Source organism: Trachemys scripta, chromosome 9 (genome assembly GCF_013100865.1).
Source record: "Trachemys scripta elegans isolate TJP31775 chromosome 9, CAS_Tse_1.0, whole genome shotgun sequence".
Lineage (NCBI taxonomy): Eukaryota > Metazoa > Chordata > Testudines > Emydidae > Trachemys > Trachemys scripta.
Genome location: NC_048306.1, coordinates 49,079,923 through 49,107,425, shown reverse-complemented (window position 1 = coordinate 49,107,425; position 27,503 = coordinate 49,079,923). Strand labels below are relative to the sequence as shown.

The window sequence follows — 27,503 nt, the reverse complement described above, 5'->3', positions numbered from 1 at the left end:
TTCAGATATTTTCAACTTTACAGTGCCTGACTATATTTCACTAATGTAATGAACCAAAGAGGATAAAACTTTTCATTTGAGACAAGTTTCCTCAAATTAAACCATTTTAAAAGCAGCATCTATAATAGAGAAAAGTTAATTTGGGGGTGACAGCATAGTTCCTTAAATCTTCCATTCCTAGTGATACTACCTAGTAAGTGTATCATTTTAAGAATGATGAGCAAAAAAATCAGAAAGCTACAAATAAATATGTTTGTATAATACTGAATAGCAAAATGCTTATCAGTCACAGGGTGAGAGAATGTATTACTCCTAAAATCTTTTTCTAATGAATGCACTTGCCATAAAGTCAATTGTCCAGGGTAAGATCTGAAAGGAAATGAGTGTCAGCTGCGTACTTTGCATAGGGACGGCCTCACTGTTGGCCGGGTGCCCAGCTCTGAAGGCAGCACCACTACCAGCAGTAGTGCAGAAGTAAGGATGGAAGGATATGGTATTGCTACCTTTACTTCTGTGTTGCTGTTGGCAGCAGTGCTGCCTTCAGAGTTGGGTGGCCAGAGAGCGGTGGCTGCTGTATCCAGCTCCCCAACCCCGTACCTCCAACAGCGTCCTCTATTTGGGAACTTAAAATATGGTAACTTTAGGGGGTGAAATATTTTCAAAGGAGGGCCCAGCAAAAAAAGTTTGAGAACCCCTGCTCTGGAGCCTCTTATTAAGAGGGGAAACATTTATTCACTCTCCTTAAAGGTACCCACGACCTTTAACTTTCACATCAAGAGCCACAGAGTGGCAGAAAGAACTCTCTGTGCAGCACTGCACACACTGCAATGAAGTCTCAGCAATAAATATCAACTCATCTCCTGGTATGAAACTTGAACCAACATTTTTCTGGCTTTTAGTTGGGAGCACTCTCCCTGAGTCAAAGTCACCTGTGAGATTTCCTGTGTGTCAGAGTACACAAGAACACATATATACACCATTGAGTTACAAACTCTTTACAATCATTGGCCAGGGGCTCTCTCTTTTTAAAATGCCCACACTACAAATCAAACAGCAGAAATCAATCACAATCGGCCTCACTTTTTTGGCAGTTGAACTTAATGACATTTCTCCAATTCAACACTCTCAAAATTGCTACTTCAACTCCCCCACCAACATGCCCTGAATGCTGTTATAACAATAAACAAACATTTCCTTGTATGTTGTAGCAGAGTTTATTTTAATATTTTGTACAACTAGCATTGGTCTCCAGTAATAAGTTATAACAAGTTTACATAAGCAAGATGTTCCTCATCGCCCACCCTCCAAGGAAAGGAATGTTCAGCTTCCACCACTTCTAATTTATAGGGAAAGAGGGCATGACATTACCTGAAAAAGAAAAGTGAAACCTAATTCATGAACAAAATTCTCTGGAACAGTTCTTGGGATTAGCTATATATACTTGGATTCCATAAACAAGTGTAGAGACCATGCCTTCCAAGACTCATTTAAAGAGCACATTAATCTAACTTAAGTTTTTCTTTCATTTTAGGACAGTTTTTAAATTGATGCCATAATGTTCTGCTGTATTGATATATAGTTTACAATCTAGTACAAATAGTAAATGTTTGTAACAATTAGATTTTTCTAAAAGTTATTCACATGTACAGGTCTCACTTCATTCAACTGTTCCATGTTTCAGTTCAATGTTTTAAAAGGTCTTTCATTTCTTGATGTGCATTTTGTTTTCAAAAACAAACAAGAGAAACTGACCTCAACAGATATTCCCTTTAAGTAACAGACTACACATAACACAAATAAATATTTTAGAACCCTTCAAGTAGCAACAACAGAGTCTGTTCCAGAGCAGAACCCTATTATATATTATGTAAAAAGCATTCCAAACCTAGTTCTTCAACAGCATCCCAATTATTCCAGACAGCTCCCTGTACCATTTCCCCGGCTTAATCAGATAACAGAAAAAAATTAAATCAATAATTTAAGAATTTCCTCTCATGCCCATACACAGAGAACTCAAAGATATGTCTGAGATTACATGATTCAGATTCTCTAGCACAGACAAATTAAGGGTTTGTACAAATGTTTCCCTTCCCCTTCCCTCAAATAATAATCCTGAAAAAAGTTAAGATAGCTCTGTGTAGCTTGGAGAAACATTAAAAAAAAAAAAGAAATAAAATTTTAGTACCAAGGGTTGGCTTCAGGGCTTAGAGGTTAAGATGTTACTGCCAGGTTGGAGGCTAACTTTGCATTTTTCATTGTGGAAGCTGGCAGTTTCCTAGACCACTGTTGAGCTTTCAGCCTCTGTGGAAAGCAGCTGCTACAGCACCTACATCTACTTCCTTAGGACACAACTGATTGAGAAGGCTGTGATACCAGATTCCATGAGTACCGTAATGCTGACAAGTTTGTGAAAAATAGTTTTTAGAAAAATGAAATGGGTGAAAACCCCACACAGTAGACCTGATCCAGAATTCCTGTCAGAGGGAGGTGAGAGTTTTACTACTCTTGGTTGTAGGCGGACAGAGCCCATACCTGGATATTTGGGGGTTTGTTTGTCTTTTAAACATCCAATTTAAGTCAAATAAAAGGAAACCTTGAATCCTTATTAAAACATTTTAACAGAAAAATAAAATCTAGACCCAGGAAGTTCAACATTGTTTTTCATATTACTTTGAAAGCCTCATTTTACAATATTATAAACTTTATGACTTCTTAAAGATGAATTCGTTTTTCTGCATCAAGAGGAAGATCAACCCAGTAAATCAGTTTGCATTCCCTTGTTAATAGGTATCAGGATTTGTGGCATAATAAAACTCATGGGGGGGGCTTCTTTTTGTCACAGAAAACAAACAAAAATTGCTTTAGCCATGGAAACTTTCTCCACATCCAAATGAGCCTATGTAGCACCTTCTTCCACAAAAGCATCCTAAGATGCTTTATAACACTTGCATGCATGTTGTCTATCTCTCAACAGAAGTTGTTCTGATGCCATGTAGTGGTTTTTCCTTTAAGAAATTATATCCCAGTTTAGAAAGAAGCCGACCTTTTAACAGGATTTTTTTTTTACATGTTCTGTATATACAACCTTTAAAATACACTTAAAAATAGCTGCACAAATTTTATATCTCATTGTATAAGAGAAGTGCAGTCCAGGCAGACCATGCTTCTCAATATGTTAAAAAATATAAATAAAACCCAACCAGACTCTCTCCCCTCTGGTAGCCACACTGGCCCAGAAGGAACAGTTTTAAAATGGGAGTCTTTCACAAAACACGCTACCTACAAATTCGCAGGTTAATTTCCTCAAGCACGTCTATCAAATCTTTCCTTACGTATTTGAGGTCACACACAGCCATCTTAGCAATGAAATATGTTGCAACATGCATGTGTGAACTGCCCATTCAACCAACTCCAACCCTGAGGATTTTTCTGGTTTGATAGAAAAAGGAAATGTAACAATTCCTGCAGTATGGCTGGTTCTCCAGATCACAATTCTTTGTTTTCCTGGAGGTTTCTTGCACACGGACCCACACTTTATTTCAAGTTCATCTTTCCCTCTAACCAACGTGCAGATTTCTTCTCCAGATCTTCCACATCTTGATGTCCCAATGAAACAATCAATGTTATCCATCTAGAGGTTTTCCCAGGTAGACCAAAGTCACCTCTGTGTTCCCATACACAGCAGACACTGCTGGATATAGGCAGGCCTTTGGCAATCCTCTGAATGCAACGCCCAAGAACTCATAGCCCCGCTCAAAGGCTAATGTCTTGTCTTCCATGTCCAAGATGACTCTAATCCTCTCACCTATCTGCAAACGGAGATAGGAAGAAGAGTCAGGCAATATTCAAAGGGAAACCAATTAAAAAGGAAATAAAACAAATATAGCACCTAGACAGTAGAACAGGAGACCTTAAGAGAAGGGCATTTTTCTGTTTCTCAATAAAAATGAATTAATTTTTCTGTAGGAGGGTCAGTTTCACTGATGCTCACAAGATTCTGTATAGCTGTACAGAAAATTTCAAGTTAACCATCACAATGCTAAATACCCCAAATGTGACCCCTCACATGTGACTGATCTGGCAATAAGAATTAATACACTGCATTACATCTACTTCAGTGTTCTGCAGTATATGGCTATTTTGTAATGGCCTCCACCCTGAATTTCCCATGACTTTGAATATAGCTTTTATTATGTTAAATAGGTAAAGCCTTTGCAGAGAGATTTTAAAGCCACAGAACTGGTTTTAAGAAAGTAGGTGCTGTATGCCAGGTGAAATAAAACACTTCTTTGGCCAAGCATGCACTCTGAACATTGGCATTACATTCTTATTTACCAATAGAGCAGGACATTTCAAAACTATGTGTAGATTTTTCCCATTTGTTTTTGCCAAAAGAAAAAAAAAAGATATGTGAGAATAATAAACATTGAATGCACCAGGAGAATCACAGATCAGCATATAAACATGAAATTGCGTGTCAGTTCATTTACCTAGAGCATGATTTGAAATTTAAATAAGTACACAGCTCCCAACAGCAAGCAGTAACATGATATTACACAAGCTTCTGTGTTGTGGAAGAGTTCAAGCCACCCTCAAATGTAATCTCTTTTAACCTCTAACTTATAAGAGGGCACTTAAGAATGTATACTTTTTAGTCTTTATTTTATGAAAAGAAAGATCATCTCACATGCTTTACTTAATTCAAGCATACTTTAAAGAGACATCAACTTGAAATCAAGTCAATTTAAAAACTAAGATCAAAACAGTTTTGTCTACACCATATCCTTGAGTCTCCATGACCATTGCTATAGTTTTAAGTTCTTCCCCACCCTCCTTTCCTATTAGGGTGTGAAAGACCCAAACAAAGGAAACTGAGCACACAAAGTAAATAGGCAGAGTGACTATACATAGTGCTATCAAAGGCACAAAATTAACTACAGAAAAAATAGTCTTTCTGATCTTTAAATTACAGTAATATGTTTTACTCATAAAAAATTATAGATACATGTTTCAGAGAAAAGTGCAATTTTTTAAATGTAAGTGCCATTACACAGATCATGTTTGCTATACCACTCAGACAGCTAACTTTATTTAGAGTGGGGACTTAGGAATATTATATATAAATATACATTAAACAATGTTCACCCACTAAAATGCAGCCACATCTGAAGTGGATCACATCACACAACAACACTACATAACAGTGTAAGTCAGGAAGTATAGTGTATTTAATTGAAGCTGTACTGTCAGAAAATCTAGTAAACAGAATGTAGTTATCCAAAAGTGGAATTTGGCCACAGCTAAATACCACTATTTTGGGGGGGGGAAAGTGCCACACATTCTTTAATTATGGCAAGTTATCTGAAAATCAATGTTATGTCTTATCCAAAAGATGTCACCTCGAAGAATATCAATTATTGAATAAACATCACTTTTGCATCACCCAGGACTTCCTTGGAGAATTCCTATCCAATTACCGACTAGAGTCAGCACACTTAACGTTGGGATGCGCCAAAAAGACAATGCTTATCAAACACAGCTCTGTTATTGGTTGACAAATCCCTGGTTAAAACATTTAGGATGCTCTAGTACCCCCCCCCCTTTTTTTTTTTTTAAACAAAAGAGGTTGCTGCCTTTCAATGAACTGTATGAATGCAGGATATTATCAGATAAGATTTGAGAAAAAAGAAAGGTACAAGATTAATTTCATTCTAACTGCAGGAGACAACGTAGGATCCAGAATCTGTACACTATACAGGAATGTAATCTAAAATAAACCAGTAAATTAGAAAAAAGATAATAAGGTAAATTTTTCCCCTCAAAAGGTAAACATATTGTATATATTGCCATGTCAGACCAGTTTAGGAGACAGACATTTTTATAATAGAAAAGGGACATATTAAAGAACAGTGTTAAGGCTTATTAGGCAATTAAGTCTTTTTCTTGCCTGACAATTCTTGAAAGACAGCTGTTCACAGATGTGTAGAGCCTCTCTAGCTGGTGCTTAGTCTCACTCACCTGGTATTTTGGTGCATTATTGCACTGTGGGAAACTGCCATTTACTTCTCCATTATGTAGCAAATTATTGTCCACCAGATTCCATCCCCAACTCTGGTCATCACTGCCCAGCAGTGCTACATAGCCCTGACACTGCATGGGAGCCCGTTTTGTGGCAATTCCAATTACTGCCACTGTGCCAAGAGGCCCCTCCCACCAAACTTCCCAAGCATGACGACCCTCGCTGAAACCAATCTTGGTCCTTGCCCCATCTGTGCTCTGAGCAATGGGGTTCCGGTGCAATGTAAATCCATTTTTCTTGATGTACACATTCCTGGAGCAGTCATTGGTACTGAAAGCATGTTGAAAGGCCCGTACCTAAAACCACAGAAAGAGAGATGGAATTTTTGAATGGAGGAAATAATAATAAAATGAATTAATTCATTAACATCTTACACCTCATTCCCAACAAATTTCGAACTTTAAAAAAAAAAAAACACAATGTAGAAGAGACACAAAAGCACGCAGGATCAGGTGCCAAGTTCCTGAGTTCCCGAGGGGTGCTTGACCTCCCCCTGCCTGTTCCTCCCCTAGGCTCCACCTCCACTTCACCCCTTCCCCCAAGCTCCCACCTCCAACACTTCCTGCCCTCCCCCCACTTCTTCCTGCCCCTGCTCCTCTCCCTCCCCCCAGTGCCTCCTGCACACCACTGAACAACTGATTGTGGCAGGCAGGAGGACCGTGGGGGAGGGGAGGGAGCTAATCCATGGGGCTGCCAGTGAGTGCTGAGCACCCACTATTTTTTTCTCGTCGGTGCTCCAGTCCCAGAGCACCCACAGAGTCAGCACCTATGCGCAGGATAGTGGGTTTACTGGTTGAAGACTCCAGAGAGTAGCGAACCAGAATACCTGAGCCTCTGACAGACAGCAATAGAGAGGACTTAGAGGAATGGTAGGAAGTGGAGGGCACCTGTAAAACAAGCAATTAAAAGCCTAGTCTATATTAGGGAAATTTTTCAAATAGCCAACCCGATTTCAGCTTCCCAGGCCACAGCAATGAAGGCAGCCTGCTGGCTGTGCAGAGTATTTTAAGTTCAGTTGACCAGACTTGCTTTGAACAGCTGGCAGGACCGATGGCGGCAGCTTAAGACAAGCCTTCCTTGCAAGAAGATGACAGTTCAGCAACACCAGATCTACTTGCCATTCTCCAACAGGGGGATGGAAAACATGGCAGTGGGTGTGGGGAGGCGCAGCCAGGGAAAACCTGCTCTCCATAGGCCAGTCCCATTGTCAAGGCGAAGGTGGAGAAGGGTCATTTCAGGGAGTAGATAACGGCTCTAGCAGCGCTGGGGCGCGGACGGCAGATGCGGCAGGAGGGTCCTCCCCGCAATGCCCGGGTGCGGGGACAGCGCCGGCCGGTGCCGCTCGGCCCTGCACAGTCGCTGTCGCCGCGCGGGGTGCCCTGGCCCTGCCGTGATCCCGGCGGCGCAGCAGGGACCGCCAGCCCTGCTCCCCGCGGCGCCGGTTCGGCAGCCCGGAGCTGTGGCGAGGCCCTGCTCACCTTGCCCTTGTAGGTGGGCACGTTGCAGAGGATGTCAGTGCGCAGCGCCTCCTCGGCCAGGCTACGGGCGGCCAGGCTGCGCCACACCTCGCTGTTCTCATCGCCGTGCAGGACGTGGTGCCACAGCCGGCAAACCAGCGCGCAGCTGCGCAGCTCCCGCAGCTCCAGGTAGGAGAACACCAGCTCCAGCACCCGCCCGGGCAGCCGCCAGCCCGCGCCCCCCACCGCACCCCCGCCGCCGCCCGCCGCCATCGCCTAGGGCGGCGCGCACCGGCCGCTCGCCCCTCCTGCCGGCCGGCAACAACCACCCCCTCCGCGAGACCCCGCGGCGGCGCGAGGCGCTGTACCAGCCCCTGAGGCGGCGCCAGCCACACTACCCAGCCTCGCGGGAACCGGCAGTATCGCGGGGGGCGGTGCGAGCTGTTTGCCCTCCCCCGACTGGGGACAAGTGCGGGCGGAAGTGAGCTCTGCGGTTGGGCGGGAGGGGCACAGCTGAGAGTCCAGAGTGCCGCAGTTTACCCCGGGAACATAGCCGTGAGCGACACCCAGACCATCCACCCCGCATTCTCCACAGTAGCTGTCACTACTACTTTGTACGAGGAGAGGTTGACAGCAGGAGCGCCATGTTGGTTACGGGTAGAGCTGGCATAGGATCTCGGAAGCGCATGCGCCCCAGCGTACGCTAGCTTGGCCGCAGAGGACGCACGGAAGTACTTTGAGATGATGTCATTATGCTGCGCCGGAACAGGCGGGTCGCGCGGGGAAGCTGGGTGCTTGGTGTGGTCAGAGGTAACGCGCCCTCCCCTCACCCCGCAGCACGGACGAGAGCGAGCGGCGCGGTGGGATCTACCTATCACCGGGGCCTTCCCTCCAGTCCCCCCCCCCGGGCTTTCCCTCCGCACACTCCCCGCCCATTCCCCTCCGGGCCTTCCCTCCAGACACCCTCCTGCGCTCAGTCCCTCGAGACCGCCGCCCCACATGTTCATCCCTCCAGCCACCCCCGACCCCCTGCTTTTCCCTCCCCGGCCTTCCCTCCAGCCCGCCGCCCACTCCCTCCAGGCCTTCCCTTCAGGCCCCCTGCCCGGACCTTCCCTATGAGCACCTAGTCCGCTCCTTCCCTATAGCTATTTCTCTTCCCCTACATGGGTCTTCCTGTTAGCTGTCCCCTCCAGCCACCCCAATCCCTCCCCATCCGCCCCACAGGCCTTATCTCTAGCCCTCTCCCCCTCACCTGAGCCTTCCCTTCAGCCACCCCACTCATCCCACCCATGCTTGGGCCTTCCCCCGAGCCATCTTCCCCCTGCTCCCCTCAGGGCCTTCCCTCCAGCCACCCTGCCCAGGCCTTCTCTCCAGCCACCCGTCCCCCTCCCCCGCTAATCCTTCTCCTGGGTCTTTCCTACCATCCCCCTGCTAACCTCCCCCATGCTGTCCTCCTCTCTCTCACCCCAGGCCATCCCTACAGCCACCCCCAAACACCCCCCCCCCCTTCCTGATCCTCTGTCCAGCCATACCTGCCTGGTCCTTTCATACAGCCACCCCTCTTTCTGCTTATTCCCTGGGCCTTTCCGACATCCCCCCCCGCCCCATCCCCAGTCACCACCACAGGCTTTTGTCTACAGCTACTTCCACACAAAGACACTCTCACCTATTCCATGGTGGGGAGGTGGGGGAGAGCTTTGCCTACAGCTGCCCCTCCTTCCTCTTGCTCATCCCTCCCCCCCCCACAACCAGGGGGCTTTACCTATGGCTGCCACCCTCAACTGTAAACCTGCACTACAGCCATTTCCTACCTCTGCATGCACATAAGGAGCTTTATTAGATGTGCTGTGTGCTGTACAATTTTTAAAAAATCCCTCCTGCCAAGAGTTTACAATTTAAAACCATTAATATATTTAACAGCATTGATCCTTGCCTCCACCACAAAATCTGAACAAATCATGTTTGGTTTAAAATAGAGGCAGTGCTTCTTACCACACTTTGGATTGGAATGCCAAATTGCTGAAATATTAAATATATTTGTGTTGTTTCAACCATAACATGTAAAGCTGTTTAAAAAGCCTCAACAATTTTAGGCCCCAGCCTACAATATGATTCTCATAGGTGCCAGAGTCCTTCTAGGTGGATCCAATTGTTGGAGCAGAGCCTTAGACATGCTTGCTGATGACTCCAACTAATAAGGGGAAACATGGTCATCAAGCACATTAGCTAACTTGAAATTTATTAAAGTTCAGGCCCTGAGAAGTCTGGACCAGCCACAGATCTCCAACTCCTGGTATGTGAATTGTCCATAAAAGCATTCTGCTAGCAGCGTCCCATGCACGTGTGTGCCACCTTGCAACCCCATAGTAAAGTAAATGCCACATATAAGGAATTCAGCATGGTTTTATAGTTCTCTTTATATCCTATTATACTAAAATGTAAAATATTTTACAGACCTACATTTTTTTAAAATGTGTGGGTTTATCCATACTAGCAAGGGGTTTTTTTAAAGAAACTATACACTTTTTCAAAGTGGCTTCCTTTGCCCCTATAGAGAGGATTATTTGGCAGTGAGGTTCCAGGACAGGTGTACCAGCAGACTGCAGGCAGTGGTGTCACACATAAGAAGCTGGGGACTGGTGGGAGCCATACTTTAGGACCTAATTCTCATCAGTAGGGTCAAACAAGCAAAAAGTTTTAGCTTACACAAGTGCTGAATTCCTCCTCTGTTGGGGCTTCCAGCAACTTTAGAAAAATGCTGAACACAGTTTTTTGCACATCACATTTTTATAGTTTTAGATGCTGGTCTCTTTTACCTGAAAATTCAATAGCAAGAGTCAAAGCACCAAAGAAAGTTCCTCAACCTTTTCTCTCTCAAATGCTCTGAACCACAGGTTACCTCCTCCCTTCTGATCTCATATTTAAACCTTGTTCACTTCATCCCTCAATTAACTCAGTTCCTCCCAACTCCACCAATTTACATCATTCTGCCTTCACCCCTGGTGGAGTCCTTTTGTACTTTTCATTTCAGTTTTTCCATATCTCATCTTTGTATGTTTCCTTTCTGCTTAAGTGGGTAGTGCTGTATATAGTTAAACTATTTTCATTGTTCTGCTTACAGTGATGATGTTACTTCATGCAAACCCCACCATTATCAAAATAAGCTTATTATTTAGGAAGAAAAGAACTTTGTCTTACAGAGCAGTTTTCTTACTCTAGGTATTGGTGTGATTTACAAAGCAGTTCAGTGACTGTGTAGTCAGAGGAAGTAGTCATGCTCTAAATTGTAGCTTTTCACACAGCTTGGAACATAAGAATTTGTTTTATGAAGAGGGACTGTTGTCTAGGATATTAAGACTTGGTCACACTAGGAACTTATGTCAATATAACACCACACCCCTGAATGACAGTTAACAGACCTAACCCCCAGTGTAGACTGCGCTATGTTGACGGGGGGGCTTCTCCCATCAACATAGCCACTGCCTCTCAGGGAGGTGGAGTACCTACACAGATGGGAGAAACTTTCCTGTCAGCGTAGGTAGCATCTTCACTAAGTGCTACAGTGGTTCAGCTGCACTGCTTCAGCTCTGAAAGTATAGACAAGCCCTGAAATTTCCCCCCTACTCTTTTCAGTAAGTGCAATAGAAAGTTTAACTTATGTGTTGTGATAGCACCTAGATACCCCAGTCAGAGACTGGGACCCCATTGTAATGAGCACCTAAATACCCCCATCACAGACTGGGACCTCATTGTGATGAGCACTGTATGCACATATTGAAAAGACAGTCCCTGCTGCAGTGGTTGCAGCTGAAGTAACTTCCACCTAGACAACTACTCAAGATTAGCAGAAGGTGATTTAGTTTAGTTCATGTACCGGACATAGCACTTCTCACAATAGAGCAGCAAGGGGATGATGCAAAATGTCAATACTGTTTGAGCCCAAGTCCCAGTTAATGTGCTTACTTATACAGGTGTCTGTCTTACCTTAGGGACACTAGCATCTCATCCACTGCATGTTACTGTGTCAGCCAAGCGTGCTTGCATTTTTAATTTTTTACTGTAGCAGGAAAAACCCTTCCCTAACATCAATTTGTTTTTCTTCACAGACTCCCTTGAAGTATCATGGCAGTCAAGTGGACTAGTGGACATTCCTCTTCTATACTGTGCTTGAATGTAAACAAAGAAGGGCTGGTAGCTTCCGGAGCAGAGAGAGGAGAACTCACAATCTGGAATGAAGAAGGGATTCATTTAGGACAGATACAGCTTCCAAGGGCAGATGATGTCACCAGTGTTGTGTTCTCTCCCACCTACCCCAGCAGGCTATACATCTCCCATGGTGAAACCATTAGCATATTGGATGTCAGATCCCTTAAGGGGCCAGTTGAATGCTTTCATCTGAATGAGGAAGAGATCAATTGCCTGTCAGTGAATGAGACAGATAGTGTCCTGGCTGCTGCAGATGACTCTGGGGCAATAAAAATTATGAACTTGGAAAACAAGAAAGTCAGCCGGTCCTTGAGGAGGCATTCAAACATCTGCTCTTCTGTAGCCTTTCGACCTCAGCGCCCTCAAAGCCTTGTGTCTTGTGGACTGGACATGAAGGTGATTTTTATAGTAGATGGTGGATGATGGCTAGAGAACTTAAATATCAACCAGATATGAGTAATTAGATATTTGCTGTACTTCTCTTCCATTCTAGGATAGTTAATGTGGCTCTCCAACACTCCTAATATGGCCCCAGCATAATAGCCAGCAGTGTCCTAAGGACGATAATGCTGTTTTCTGCACAGCAGTTACATTGTTTCTATTATTGCCTTCCTTTATAATAAAAGAGTTGGGAAAGCAGGAATTAGAGCAGTGATACTCAGACTGAGGCTCGCGAGCAGCAAGTGGCTCTTTAATGCGGCCCCTGCGGCTTTTTTCAGCACATATTAAAATACTATGATTTCATTATTAACCAATCAGGATGTGCTTTTACTATGTTATTAACCAATTCTAGTTGATAAAATAATAATTGGTCACTCATTTTGCTGTGATAATTATATATATATAAAAAACCCAAAATATTTCCCATCATGTTGTTTAAATATGACTATATAGTACTATAGTAAATGAAATAATGAATTCACACTACGTTACCCAAAAGAATCATAACTGATCACTAATTTGGCTCCTGAACCACTGGGGTCTGAATGTCACTGAATTAAAGTATTCTGTCAAAGGGGGTGGTGTGAGAAGTGACAGCAGAGCTAAAAGAAGCAACTAGCCTAAGACAGAGAGAGACAGCTCTTGGATAGTTGTGGCTGAGAACTTCAGTCTATCGTCAGCAAACAGACCACAGGTCAAATCACCCAAAGGCTAAATTAGCCAAGACTCAGAGATTCTGTCTGGTGTGGAGAAAGGGGATAAATCATGACAAGGTAGCTGTAGAAAGCTTGCACTACATCAACTATTATTGTTTTTCTTTATGCATTCTGACTTTTCCCAGGGGACCAATTAAATATTGCAAACAGAACGTTGTGAGTGGTTTGCAAAAAGTGCTAACTTTTGATATTACTGTTCTGACATTTAGTACAGATTAGTTAAAAGCACATTTATGACTGGTACGTACAATGATAAGGTTTGTTTAAAATTTCATATGTTATTCCTTTAATAACTTCTTGAAAGCTTAAATGAAATCAATTACTTCTGTTAATTTGTCCTTCCTCTACCTCACTTCAAATTCCAACTTTTATTTTAGGTTTACTATTTAGGACTAGATTTTTTTTTTTTTTTTAAATGAAAAATATTTAAATGTTACTGAATCACACTGACTTTGCAAAAAGATGGGGGAAAGTCAGTTTTGGGGAATACCCTAACTTTGACAATGTACCCTTTACTAATCCTCTAATGGTAAAACATGACTCAGGTTATTCTTTGAGCATAGAGATGCCGGGCTCTGTTTTTTTTCCTTGAAGGCATAATCCACTGGTGACTCATACAGACTTAATGCAAACAACATTCCAAACATTGCAATACCCAGGTTTTGATAGCTTATTAGGGTGTAGTCCTGCAAAGACTCACTCATGCAAGTAGGCCCTTGATGTTAAAGGACTACTTTTGTATGTAAGATAAGCTTTCGTGGGTGAATACCCACTTTGTCAGATGCATGTGGTGGAAATTTCCGGAGGCAGGTATAAATATGCAGGTAAGAATCAGTCTAGAGATAATGAGATTAGTTCAATCAGGAAGGATGAGGCCCTCTTCTAGCAGTTGACGTGTGAACACCAAGGGAGGAGAAACTGCTTTTGTAGTTGGCTAGCCATTCACAGTCTTTGTTTAATCCTGAGCTGATGGTGTCAAATTTGCAAATGAACTGAAGTTCAGCAGTTTCTCTTTGGAGTCTGGTCCTGAAGTTTTTTTGCTGCAGGATGGCTACCTTTAAATCTGCTATTGTGTGTCCAGGGAGGTTGAAGTGTGCTCCTACAGGTTTTTGTATATTGCCATTCCTAATATCTGACTTGTGTCTATTTAGCCTTTTACATAGGGATTGTCCAGTTTGGCCGATGTACATAGCAGAGGGGCATTGCTGGCATATGATGGCGTATATTACATTGGTGGACGTGCAAGTGAATGAGCCGGTGATGGTGTGCCTGATCTGGTTAGGTCCTGTGATGGTGTCGCTGATGTAAATATGTGGGCAGAGTTGGCATCGAGGTTTGTTGGATGGATTGGTTCCTGAGTTAGAGTTACTATGGTGCTGTGTGTGGTTGCTGGTGAGAATATGCTTAAGGTTGGTGGGTTGTCTGTGGGTGAGGACTGGCCTGCCTCCCAAGGCCTGTGAAAGCGAGGGATGGGTTGTAGATCACTGATGATGCGTTGGAGAGGTTTTAGCTGAGGACTGTAGGTGATAGCCAGTGGAGTTCAGTTGGTTTTTTTCTTGGACTTGTCTTGCAGCAGGAGGCTTGTGGGTACACGTCTGGCTCTGTTGATTTGTTTCCTTATTTCCTCATGTGGGTATCCTAGTTTTGAGAATGCTTGGTGAAGATCTTGTAGGTGTTGGTCTCTGTCTGAGGGGTTGGAGCAAATCCGGTTATACCTCAGCGCTTGGCTGTAGACGATGGATTGTGTGGTGTGTCTGGGATGGAAGCTGGAGGCATGAAGGTAGGCATAGCGGTTGGTGGGTTTTTGGTATAGAGTGGTGTTAATGTGACCATCACTTATTTGTACCGTGGTGTCTAGGAAGTGGACCTCCCGGGTCGATTGGTCCAGGCCGCGGTTGATGGTGGGGTGGAAGCTGTTGAAATCATGGTGGAATTCTTCCAGAGTCTCCTTCCCATGGGTCCAGATGATGGGGATGTCATCAATGTAGCGTAGGTAGAGAAGGGGCGTGAGTGGACGAGAGCTGAGGAAGTGTTGTTCCAGGTCAGTGTAATCGTCCGGTGCGGGGGTCGTGCCCTCTCAGGGGCCGTCGGGAGCCAGGCTGCCTCACTACACGGCCTGGATCGGGTCTCGGGTTTTGAGGGTCTTGGGGTTCCGCCCCTCCGGCAGGGGCTAAGCCAAAGGTATACGGCCTCTGCAATGGGCTACCGCCCTCCGTCAGGGCTAGGCAGCAACCCTGGTCCGGGCTCCGGTTCTCACCGCTGGAGCTGGGAATTACAAAGTCAGTCAAGCCCACGCGCTAGCTCAGGGCGGGCAACACACAAGGGTTCAAGGGGGGCTCAGAACCTTCCTGAAGGCTGAGCCCTAACAGAGTCAGTAGGCCCAGGCCCTTAGTCAGGGCGGGGCAACAAACAATAGTTCAGGGTACTCAGGTCCGTGGATCAGGCGCTGAGCACTAACGAACTCAGGACGCCCCAAGCCCTTAGTCAGGGCGGGGCAACCAACAATAGTTCAGGTATGAGGCCGGAGCGCTGGCTGGAGAGGGAGGCTGCCACCCGTAAGTGGGGTGGCAGGGGGGACACAGGCCCACCCACTCCACTGTGTCCCAGCCCGGGACCCTAAGAGCGGCAGTCAGTCTGCCGCTGTGTCGGTGGGGTCCTGACCGCAACACACCGACATGGGCTCGACCTCTGTTGTAGCCAGACTGGGGTCAGCTACCCCCGGGCTACTTTCCATCTCCCCCTCCATGGGTACCTGCTCATCGCTGGGCTCGGCAGCGGGGTCCCACACCATGGGTTCCTCAGCTCGTAGAGGGTCGTCTGGGTCAGGCTGCTCCTCCGGTCTCGGGTCAGGGGGGCGCTCGGGCCCCTCCTCGGGGTATCGTGCTCGGGGCAGGCTCGGCCAATCCACGTCGGGGTACCGTGCTCGGGGCAGGCTTGGCCAATCCCCCTTGGGGTACCTGGCTCTGGGGAGGTTCGGTCCGTCGACGTCCGGGTACCTGGCTCTGGGGAGGCTCGGTCTCGCAGGAGCTCGCACCAGCACGTCTGTCCTCTCCGGCCGCTGGGCTCCAACTGAGAGCTGGGGCCTGGCTTTTATACTTCCTGTCCCGCCCCTTAACTTCCGGGGGCAGGAACAGGTGGCGGTGGCTCCGCCCACTTGGGTGCCTGTTCTGGCTCCTCTCTCTCAGGGGCCGTCGGGAGCCAGCTGGAGCTCTCTGTGCTCCCTTCTCCCTCCGTTCCTTCCTGGCCCTCTCCTGCTGCTGCTGTTGCTGCTCTTGCTGCCGCTGCTGCTGAGTGAGTGAGGAGGGGGGGCCTTGCCGGCCTGCTCCCCCCCCTCGCCCTCGCCTCCGGAGGGAGAAGCACCGGCCCCCCAACACCAACACCGATAACATCTGGGGGCCCACCTGCCTGCTTGCTTGCCTGCCTGGCCGGTTGCCCGGCTGGCTGACTGCCGCTCGCTGCTGCTGATGTTCCTGTGTGGGAGCCGCTGCTTCCGTCGCGGAGTGCGAAGAGACTGCGTCCCTGGTTCGAGAGATTGTAGGGGGGGTTGTTTGAGGACTGTGTTTCGAGTGACTTTGCCATCTTTGCTCCTGGGGTGGTGGTGCCCCCAGTCGCGTTCGGAGTGTGGACGGTACTGAGCCTCTAGCTCGTAATTCCTCGGACTGGAAGCCGTCGCTTGCCAGGAAGCTCTGAGGTCGGCTTGGGAGCCTGCTGTCCCGTCCCCCGTAGCGGACTGTTGAAGGGGGCGCGGGGGTGGGTGCGGTGCCCCCCCCCTTCGTCCATCTGCTCCCCCTCTGCCACCACCCCCACCGCCGACAGCTGCCGACAACCCCTCCACCGCCCCGCGTGCCACCTGGACCTGCTTTTCGCCCCTCGGCGGGCTGTTTGCTCCCCCCGCCTCTTCCACCGTCCGGGACTGTTTATCTGCAGCATTGAACGGCAGAGCCTACGCTTCGCGAGCGCTGTGGGTGCACTGTTTCCCTCGCCCTGGACTTCTCCTGCCCCCCCAACTGCGTTTAGCTGGTGGGGTCCCCTCCCTGTACCCCCCCCTGTATTAGTTGGCCCTACCCCACCCCACCCCCTTTTTTAAGTCCCTTCGGTTTATTTATTTATTTATTTATTAAGTCCCTTCGGTTTATTTTTTTTTGGTGCCCATTCCCCCCCTCGGTTCCTAGCCTGCTGGCTGCGTTCCCGGCCCTGTCCTTGGGCTGCGGCTGGCTGGAGTTTTTTCTCCTACCCTCGTCCTTGGGCTGCAGCTGGCTGGACATTCCACTTTGTTCCTGAGCCGCTGCTCTGGTGCGCCCACCCCCTCCTCCCCCCGCGCGTGCTTGTGCCCCCGTTTTGTTGCCCCCCTTCGCACTGTTCACGTCCCCCCCCCCTTTTACTGTTGTTGGGGTTCCCCCCCCCCCCCCAGTGTAGCCGGAGGAGCCGGCTTTCTTTTTGGCACCTGTGCCCCCCCCTCCTTTTTCGCTCCTGTGTGCCCTCTCCATTGGCACCCTCCTCCCCAGCCTGCAGCCTAGCGGGGAGGAGTGGTTGCTTTTTCCTCATTCCCCCATTACCCACCCCGGGGGCGCCCTCCTCCCCTTCTTGTAGCCTTCTAGGAGGGAGTGGTTAGCCCCCTCCCCCTTCTTCCCCGCTTTCCCTGGCCCGTTTGCTGGACCCTCCTCCTCTGTCCCTTGCTTGGAGGGGAGGAGCAGCTGCAGGTTGTAATGGCAGGGGACTCTGCCCCTGTCCCTTCCCCTGCCCCTGAACCCCCGTCCGCCCCAGTGGCCGGCCCCTCGGCTGGCCCTGTCCTGGACACCGCCGCTGCCACGGCTGCCCCCTCCACCGGCAGGAAGGGCCAAGGGAGGAAGAAGGGCAAGGGCCCCGCCCGTGGAGCCAAGCCTCCTGCGGGCGGGGCTGTGACCCCCGCCGCGGCCCTGACACCGGCCGCGGCCCCTCCCTCTCCGGCCGTCCCTTCCACCAGCTCTGGTGGTGCTCCGTCTCGGGCCCCCAGAGCGTACGCCCAGGTGGCCGCCGCCTCTTTGCGTGCCGCCGCGCCGTCCGCCCCGACCACCGCCTCTGGTCCCGTCCCTGGTGACCACGGCCCCTTCCCCTCGCTGACTAGGAGGCATGGCGTCCGTTGCCATTTGGTGCCTGCCTCGCCCCACATTGAAACGTATGTGCGAGGGTGGTGGGGCCTACGGCCATCGTGGCGGCCTCTAAAATGTATGGGAAGGCCGTGTTCTTCCTGGCGTCGGAGGCCGCCGCGCAGGAGGCGGTGGAAAGAGGCCTGGCGGTGGGGGGCGTTTGTCCCCTTGGAACCCCTGGAGGACCTGGGCGTACGGGTGCTCTTGACCTCCGTCCCGCCCTACCTCCCCAACGCTGCCCTGTTGCCGGCCCTCTCCACCCTGGGGAAGCCCATTTCCATTCTGACCCCGCCCTTCGGCACATCCTGTCTTTCCTCCGGCAGGTCCAGCTCCAGCTGCCGCCGGCGGCGGGTGCCTGAGTGGCGCTCGAGGGATCCTTCCTGGTGCCCTACCGGGGGGCCCATTATCGGGTCCACTATTCGACGGGGGAGGCCCGGTGCTTCCTCTGCTGGGCGCCGGGGCATGTCCGGAGGGACTGGAGGGGTGTCCGAGACCCCCGGAGCCCGGGAGGGTGCCGGCCCTGTCATCGCCGGCAACCCTGGCAGTTCGGACACTGCTGCTGCCGCCGCCCCTCCTCCTTCTGCCGCGGTTCCCGCTCTGGCCGTGGAGACGGCCGAGCGGGCGGGCCTTGCCGTCGCCGACCCTGGATCGGCGGGGCATGTGGAGGAGGGGGCGGGGCGGCTTCCGCCGGCCGCGGGGAAGGGCCCGCCCCAGGGGGAGGTTTCCCTCCCCCCTGCTGTCCCTCCGCCCCTGCCGCCCCGAGCCCCGAAGCCATCGCCCTTGCCCTCTGGCCCTGCCCCTGCTGACCGGCCCTCCACCTCCTCTTCCACCTCGGGGGGCTGGGTGACCGCCCGGGGGAAGCGCGGCGCCCGCAGGTCGCGGGCTCTCTCCCTCCCCTCTGATGAGGAGGGAGAGCAGGCCCCCCGAAAGATGCCGCGAGGGGCTGACGTTGTTAGTTCTGTTTCCGCGCCCCCGGACGGTGCCCAGCAGGAGGTGCCGGCCATGGAGACCGTGGATGCCGTGGCAGCGGCTGGGGAAACTTCTGTCCCTTTTGTTGGGCCCACACCTGAGGAGGCTTCAGCAGCGGTTCTCCCGGCCCTTGCTCCGTCTGTGCCCCCCGCCGCCGCTGCCGATGCCGGGGCGGCCCTTGTCTCTGTGACTGGCAGGGAGGTGGCCGGGGCCGAGGGGACCGCTTTCGCCTCCATTTTCGATGAGATCAAGGCCCTGGGTCTGACCCCAGTTACCCAGGGGGAGGACGACCCTCCGCCAGCAGGCCCCGATCCGGGTGCTGGCTTGGTCCTGCCCCCCCCTCCTGCTCCCGGTTCCTCGCCCCGCTCTGCCGCCCCCGATTTAGTCCTGGGGGAACCCTTAGCCCTACCTGCCAGCCCGGCCGCGACTCCCATCTCGTGCACGGCCGCCGAGCCCCTTGGGGCGACGGCTGTTGCTGAGCGGCCGGTTCCTGCCCCCGATCCTGCCCCTTCCGCCGTCCCTGCCCCTGCGGCTTCCCCTGTCCCTGCTGCCCCCGTCCCCTCGAATGCAGACCCTGGCCGAGGGGAGCCGCGGTCTAGCGGCTTGGCAGCGGGAGATGGGGAGCCCGTTCCTGTTCCCGTCCCTGATCCTGTCCCCTCTCCTGCCCAAGTCCCTGTTCCCGCCTCGAGCCCCGCCCCTACTCCCGCCCTTGCCCCAGATCCTGTCCCCGAGGTGTCTCTTTCTGCCACCTCTGGGTTCACTGCCGCCCCCGGGGTTGTCGCATTTCCGTTGCCTGCAGACAACCCTCAAGGGGCGGTTTTCGTGTCTCCCCTTCCTGCCACTGTGGGGGCTGTGTTGTTCCCTCAGCCGCTCTCTCCTTTGCCGGGGATGGGGACGGGCTTCCCGGGGCAGCAGCGCCGGAGCTCGGCCCCTTGTTTGTCCATTACTGTGGGCCGCGAGGACCCTTCAGGGGCCCCGCCGGAGGATGGCGGCGGCTTGGCCGCTGCCTCCCCCTCCGCACTGCGGGATGAGCTGCGCCTCTTTCTATCGGATTCCCGTGGTTCCCAGGGTAAGGTGCAGCTCACCCTTCAGCGCTGGGGGGACTTCCATCTCGTCCTCCGGGCCGTGAAGGCGCTTTTGGGGGAGGGGCGGGGGTCCGGTCAGCGGGACATCGCGGCCTATCGGCGGGCCCGCAGATTCCGCGACTCCCTTTTGACCTTCGGAGTCGAGACCGGGATCTTGCGGGGCCCGCTGGGGGCCAATGGTCCCTCCGCCCGTGAGGATCTGCCCCAGCCCTCCGCATGACAGCTACCACCTTTGCATCGTTGAACACCCGGGGCTGTAGGGGGGGTCTCCGCAGGAGCCAGGTGCTCTCCTTCCTTCGGGAGGGGGGGTACTCTGTGATTTTCCTGCAGGAGACCCACACGGCTCCGGCCGTCGAGGCTAGCTGGCGGCTGGAGTGGGGAGACGGGGTTTATTTTAGCCACCTCAGCGCCCATTCGGCTGGGGTGGCCACCCTGTTCTCCCCGGGGCTGCGGCCTGAGGTACTGGAGGTCGCCGAGGTCGTGCCAGGCCGCCTGCTGCACATCCGGGCCCGTGTGGAGGGGCTGGTTCTGAACTTGGTCAACGTCTATGCCCCGACCACGGGCCTGGAACGAGTGCCTTTCTATCAGCGGGCGGCGGCCTTCCTCGGCACTCTGGATTCTCGCGAGTGCCTGGTCCTGGGCGGGGACTTTAACACCACCCTCAAGGACCGGGACCGCTCCGGGCTTGAGCATTCCCAGGCAGCCGCGGGCGTCCTCAGGGAGATCGTAGACCATCACTCCCTGGTGGACGTCTGGCGCGAACACCACCCGGACGACGACTCCACCTTCACCTATGTCCGGGTGGAGGACGACCGGTCGCGCCACTCCCGGTTGGACCGGATCTATCTGTCCCGCTTTCATCTGGCGCAGGCCCATGCCTCCAGTGTCCGGCCAGCCCCGTTCTCGGATCACCATCTGGTGACCGTGACGATCTCTCTCAGTTCCGAGCGGCCGGGGCCGGCCTATTGGCATTTTAATAATAGTTTGCTGGAGGACGTGGGCTTCGTGGCATCCTTCCGGGAGTTCTGGCTGGCCTGGCGGGGGCAGCGGCACGCCTTTCCCTCGGCGCGGCGGTGGTGGGACGTGGGGAAGGTCCGCGTGCGGCTCTTCTGCCGGAACTACGCCCAGGGCGCCAGCCGGCGGCGGGATGCGCTGATAGGGCAGCTGGAGCGGGAGGTCTTGGAGCTGGAGAAGCGTCTGGCCTCCGGCCCCGAGGATCCACCCCTCTGCGCGGCTACCGGGAGAAGCGGGAGGAGCTCCGGGACCTGGAAGATCACCGGGCCCGGGGCGCGTTTGTTCGATCCCGCATCCGTCTCCTTTGGGAGATGGATCGCGGCTCCCGCTTCTTCTACGCCCTGGAGAAACGGAGGGGGGCCAAAAAGCATGTCACCTGCCTCCTGGCGGAGGACGGCGTCCCCCTCACGGATCCGGAGGAGATGCGTGGCAGGGCCAGGGCCTTCTACGCCGCTCTTTTCTCCCCGGATCCGACCGACGCCGAGGCCCGCAGGGTGCTCTGGACCGGGCTCCCGACGGTCAGCGCGGGCGACCGAGACCGGCTGGAGCTGCCTCTTTCTCTGGCCGAGTTCTCGGCAGCCCTCCGGCTCATGCCCACTAACAAATCTCCGGGCATGGACGGGCTGACCGTGGAGTTCTACCGCGTGTTCTGGGACGTCCTCGGCCCAGACCTCGTCACCGTCTGGGCCGAGTCCTTGCAGGGCGGGGTCCTCCCTCTCTCGTGCAGGCGAGCCGTGCTCGCCCTGTTGCCGAAGAGGGGGGACCTCCGCGATTTACGAAATTGGCGTCCCGTCTCGCTCCTCAGCACGGACTATAAGGTCGTAGCGAAGGCCGTCTCGCTGCGGCTGGGGTCCGTGCTGGCGGACGTGGTCCACCCCGACCAGACCTACACCGTCCCGGGCCGGAGCATCTTTAACAACCTGTACTTGGTCCGTGACCTGTTGGAGCTGGGACGTAGGGATGGTCTGTCGTTCGCCCTCCTGTCTCTGGACCAGGAGAAGGCGTTCAACAGGATGGACCACGGGTACCTCCTGGGCACTCTGCGGGCGTTCGGCTTCGGGCCCCAGTTTGTGGGCTTTCTCCAGGTGCTGTACGCTGAGGCGGAGTGTCTGGTCAAGCTCAACTGGACCCTGACCGAGCCGGTCAGCTTCGGGCGGGGAATACGGCAGGGGTGCCCCCTCTCGGGCCAGCTGTATGCTCTGGCGATCGAGCCCTTCCTCTGCCTCCTCCGCCGGAGGTTGGCGGGGTTGGTGCTGCGGGAGCCGGAGCTGCGGCTGGTTCTGTCGGCGTACGCTGACGACGTGCTCCCCGTGGTCCAGGACCCAGAGGATCTGGTGCGGGTGGAGGCCTGCCAGGCCGTTTATTCGGCCGCCTCCTCTGCCCGGGTCAACTGGGTCAAGAGCTCTGGCCTGGTGGTCGGGGACGGTTGGCAGGCCAGCTCCCTCTCGCCCGCGCTTCAAGCCATCCGGTGGAGCGCGGGTCCGCTGCTCTATCTAGGCGTTTATCTTTCCGCCACGCATCCTTCTCCGCCGGAGAACTGGCTGGATTTGGAGGCCAGGGTGCGTGAGCGGTTGCGGAGATGGACGGGACTGCTCCGGTGTCTCTCCCTGCGGGGGAGGGCGCTGGTGCTGAACCAGCTCGTCCTGTCCATGCTCTGGCACCGGCTCAACACCCTGAGCCCAACCCCGGGACTCCTGGCCAGGCTCCAGAGGATGGCCCTGGAGTTCTTCTGGCCTGGGCTGCACTGGGTCTCTGCAGGGGTTCTGAGTCTTCCCCTGGAGGAGGGGGGACAGAGCCTGGTCTGCCTTCGTAGCCAGGTCCATGTCTTCCGCCTCCAGGCCCTGCAGCGGCTCCTTTATGGCGCAGGTAGTCCGGCATGGAGCACGTTAGCGCACGCCTTCCTCCGCCGTCTCCGAGGGCTCCGATACGACCGGCAGCTCCTTTTTCTTCACCCGAGAGGTCTTCCGCGAGACCTCTCGGAGCTGCCGGTCTTCTACCAGGACCTTCTCCGGACCTGGAAGCTTTTCTCGGCGACCAGGTCCACTGTGGCCACCGAGGGTGTGGATCTCCTCGCGGAGCCCCTGCTGCACAATCCCGATCTCCGTGTGCAGGTGGCGGAGTCACCCTCGGTGAGCCGGAGGTTGGTCCTGGCGGAAACCACCAGGGTCGGAGACCTCCTGGACTACACCAGAGGGGACTGGGTGGATCCCCGCGCACTTGGTCGGCGCATGGGGCTCTCCACCCTCGCGACCCCTCTGCGTGTACTCCAGGAGGTGGGCACTGCATCGTCACCTCCTGCTCTCGGCTTCCTGTGGCGGGCCCTGCGGGAGGGCGCTCCCCGCCCACCCCTCACCTCGGGCCCTCCGGACCTTCTTATCGGGCCCCTGTTCCGTGAGCCCCCCCGGCTCTCCCGCTCCCATAATCCGAGCCGGCTGCGCGCTCTGCAGCCGGTCCGGTTTCGAACCGCGCCCAGAGACCACCTGTACACGCTCGTGCTCCACACATTGCATCACCTCACCCTCGTGTCCCGCCCCGACACCAAGTGGAGGGACTATCTGCTACCTGTGGAGGGTGAGGAGCCCCGGTGGGCCAGCCTTTATTCCACCTTAGTTCCCAGGCCCGCCGGGGACATTGGTTGGCGGCTCCTTCATGGAGCCGTGAGCACAGGCGTGTACTTGGCGCGGTTCACCCCAATTCCCAAGGCCTGCCCATTCTGCGGCGTGAGGGAGACTCTGGCGCACGCCTACCTCGAGTGCGCCAGGCTGCAGCCCCTTTTCCGGCTCCTCCAGAACCTCTTGTTGAGGTTCTGGCTGCACTTTTCCCCTCACTTGTTTATTTATGCACACCCTATCCGTGGCCCCACTAAGTCGCGGGACCTCCTCGTCAACCTCTTCCTGGCCCTGGCCAAACTTACCATCTATAATACCAGGGAGAAGATGTTGGACGAGGGGGTGCTCTGCGACTGTGGGGCCTACTTCCGTACCTCTTTGGTCTCACGTCTCCGGGCGGAGTTCCACTGGGCAGCGTCCGCTGGCTCCCTTGCCACCTTCGAGGAGCAGTGGGCGCTGTCCGGGGTTCTCTGCTCGGTGTCCCCATCCGGTTCCCTGAATTTGAACCTTTGACCGTCACCTCGCTCCCTGTTTTTTTATTAGTTGTCCCAAGTAATCATTTGGTACTGGGTCCAGTGGTCCCTCCCGCTAGGCTGGGGGAGGGGCCTTTAGTAGTGGGCGGGTGAGCCCGCCCACTTCCCGGTTTGCCAATACGGCCTCACTACAGTCAGCCATAAAAATGTTGGCATATTGTGAGGCCATGCGGGTGCCCATAGCAGTGCCACTGGTCTGGAGGTATATATTGTCACCAAATTTGAAATAATTGTGCCGCTGCATATATACTAATTCCCACTAGCACTGTCCCATTTGTCATGTTCTAGTTAAGGTGATAGTGTTCATTATAAATCTCAATTTTAGAATTCATAATGTAGCTGTAATTCAGTAAGGGCTGACTTTTTTATACAATGGTTAAGATTTGGAAACCTGGTTGCCTAAAGTTCCTAAATCTATATTTAGGTACTTGGAGAGATAATTTTCAGAAGTGCTGAGTACCCAAAAATCAATTGAAGTTAATGGGAGGTGCAGGCACTCAGGACTTTTGAAAATCAGGCCACTTACTTTACACACCAAGAAAGAAAATTTTGGCCCAAGTCTTGTCCTTTTATGTGTCTTTTTCCTCACAGGCTGGGGGTGGAGTGGAGGAAGAGAATAGATGTTTTACAGTTTCTGAAGCTTCCTTGTGCTACTGTAGCTCAGTAACATTGTTTGTTTGAATTACCACCTAACACACACACTAACTCTGTTGGGTGACTCATCCATAATTGACTTTCAGTACTGGAAGTCAAATAATGCTCCATTTGGAAGCATATTTATTGCAATATGGGGATTCTGCAGGTGGTAGAGTCTTACTAAGTTTTATCATCCGGAGATGTGTTCTCACCAGATTATGATAATACAGGAAACTGTTCTAAGCATCTTGTATTGTCTCTTCAAATAAGTGAACTCAGATGTTCAATGAGGTGAGTATGGAATTTGAGTTGTGGTCCTCTCCCCCCAACTGATAATCGGAACCACGCAGGTAAATCCCTGTGTGCTGTTTTGGAAATTTAGGAGGTTACTGTTAAAGGGCCACTACCTGTTAAAATTGATATTTCGTTTTTATATTTTATTCAGCCTGGCTAGTGAAACTAGACTGGCCTGTTTCTAGTCAGTTTCACTTCTCATGCACTAGCGCAGTGCTACACTGAGGGTTGTAGATACTGTGGTGTGATAAATTGAGAATATATCTGTATAATTCATGGATTGTGTGTAAAATTACAAACCCTGTGTGTCTGTCAGGCTGCAAACTCCATTTTGAACATGCAGCCTTTTGACTTCTCTATGGTGTACTTGCTTCCATGTTGGGTTAAAAATTCCAAAGGTGGGAGCAGAATAACAGTACAGGGCAGTTGACTACTTAGGACTACCCAATAATAGGAAAACTATTCACTCTAGACAAAAGACTGGTCCTAGCCCAGAAGAGCTGTTTAGCAGAGGAAGTCACAGCAACAAAGTCACTTTACAGGGGTTTGCCCGGCAAGGGTGTCACCTAACGGGGGAGGCTGAAATTTTGAAAGGGGCAGAGGATGGTCTGCTCAGCTGGGGTTGGGGACCATTTACTGTAGTCTGTGAGGGAGAGAGCACTCACTCTGTAACACCCTGCCTTCCTGGACCCAGGTGGTACCCCAAGGAAAGGGCAAGATAGCAAGTGAGGGATCTTGCCATTTCATATATTTGTTTTCTATGATCTGTGGCTTCCTGTGCTTTATCTGTTAAAGAGCAATGGTGCTAGAATCAGTGCAAAGCCTGTCTACCAGTATGTGTTAAGTATTCACAATTTTGCCCCTGGAAGAGTTCAAATGTAATCAGAAACTTCACACTTTGGGTTGAGTTCTGGGAGAGGGGTGTGTTTAAGTATCAGGGGGTCTGAAGGGTCAGTGCTGCACCCAGAGGGGTTAGGCAGCTGGACAGTAGGTTCCAACACTTAGAAGGAGGTGACAGATAGAAGGTCTGCACCCTGAAGGTCAAGGGACTCAAAGATTTGGGGCAGTGGCTGGACTCCATTCAGGCTCCAGGAACTTGAAACGCCCTGGGGATCCAGAGCACAGAGGCTTGGATTCCCCTGAACTGTTAGTATGTTATTATGAAAATTGGTTAGTTCTTATATAATGTTTTAATGTTCAGCATTATCTATAAAAGTCATCAACCCCCGCTATGAAGTAGGCGTTCTACCCATTTACAGATAAGGAAATAAAATGGGTCACCAAAGGTGGCAGAGAAAGTGTCTGACTCAATGCTGTTCTCATTCCCCATTACACTGGTGTGTTCCTTTTTCAGTTACATAGTTAAAACTGTCAGTGTGTCATGGCTACTGCTGCTCAGATGCCTCCGAAAGCATTCAGAGTGGTTTCTTCACCACTTCCACCTTCTCAAGGGTCGAGTCTCAACTAACCATAGGAAGTCTGTTTCAGCAGCTATAATGCTAAGTCATTTTTTATGGTTTGATTTGAAGGTTATGCTGTGGAACCTGCAGAAAGCTCGCCCACTGTGGACCATGACCCTGCAGGAGAACGAAGCAGAAGGAGCGGAACAGCAATCAGCTGGCCAGTTCTTTAACCCTCCCCTAGCTCATTCTCTGTCTGTTGCAGCATGTGGCAACGTCTTTGGTTGTGGAGGTGAAGATGGTAAAATCCGGATCTTCAGGGTAACAGGTGTCAAGTTTGAACAGGAGCTGGGGTTTAAGGGTCACACTTTGGGGGTGTCACAGGTCCTCTTTCTGCCAGAAGAATATTGGCTGCTTTCGGGAGGAAATGATGGTAAGGTGTTACTGTGGGATGTCAGCAATGAAGTTGGGAAGCAACTGAAGAGTCCTGTGAAATCCATCCACAGGAGGAAGGCCAGAACACCAGCTTCCACCAAGAGAGATGGCGAGCCCAATGCAATGGTTACAAATGAACATGCCAGAGTTTTACCAAAACTAAGCATAGAACATGGAGAGAAGGTAAACTGGATTTCATGTGCAGAGATCAAAGGCTTCAGGAGGGTATTAGTTGCCGATCAGAGAAGCTGTATATCTGTATATCCTCTGATTGAAACCTAGACACATTGTTTAAGGAAATCTTGGCAAGTAGCTAGTTTTTTGGATTGTTGTGAGCTGGCCTACCTGGTTCCCTACAGAGCACTCTCCTCTTTGTTACCATCGAGAGTAAACTTCCTGTAGCTTAAATAATTCCCAGCTCTCATGCATGTTTAGAAGTGGCCAGGAATTTGTTATGGCACATTATGCACATAAGTAACAATGCTTTATCTTTTTCAATCATT

At 51.7% G+C, this 27,503-nt stretch overlaps 2 protein-coding genes across 5 annotated transcripts; one reads left to right on the top strand and one right to left on the bottom strand.

Annotated features, from left to right (window-relative positions):
- Positions 1-1,194: 1,194 nt before the first annotated feature.
- Positions 1,195-7,981, bottom strand: FBXO45 (F-box protein 45). Of its 2 annotated transcripts, none has more exons than XM_034781479.1 (3): positions 7,558-7,981; positions 6,019-6,375; positions 1,195-3,809 (listed from the first exon to the last, which is right to left on the bottom strand). In XM_034781479.1, the coding sequence occupies exons 1-3, from the start codon at positions 7,807-7,809 to the stop codon at positions 3,624-3,626; spliced, it is 795 nt and encodes a 264-aa protein (XP_034637370.1). In that variant the 5' UTR covers positions 7,810-7,981; the 3' UTR covers positions 1,195-3,623. The 2 variants fall into 2 exon arrangements, with proteins under 2 accessions (XP_034637370.1, XP_034637371.1); XM_034781480.1 differs by having other exon boundaries at positions 3,728-3,809; positions 5,948-6,375.
- WDR53 (WD repeat domain 53) lies at positions 7,597-27,503 on the top strand. Of its 3 annotated transcripts, XM_034781476.1 has the most exons (4): positions 8,238-8,346; positions 9,784-9,829; positions 11,643-12,138; positions 26,695-27,503. In XM_034781476.1, the coding sequence occupies exons 3-4, from the start codon at positions 11,659-11,661 to the stop codon at positions 27,280-27,282; spliced, it is 1,068 nt and encodes a 355-aa protein (XP_034637367.1). In that variant the 5' UTR covers positions 8,238-8,346; positions 9,784-9,829; positions 11,643-11,658; the 3' UTR covers positions 27,283-27,503. The 3 variants fall into 3 exon arrangements, with proteins under 3 accessions (XP_034637368.1, XP_034637366.1, XP_034637367.1); XM_034781477.1 differs by lacking the exons at positions 8,238-8,346; positions 9,784-9,829 and adding an exon at positions 7,597-7,725; XM_034781475.1 differs by lacking the exon at positions 9,784-9,829 and having other exon boundaries at positions 8,225-8,346.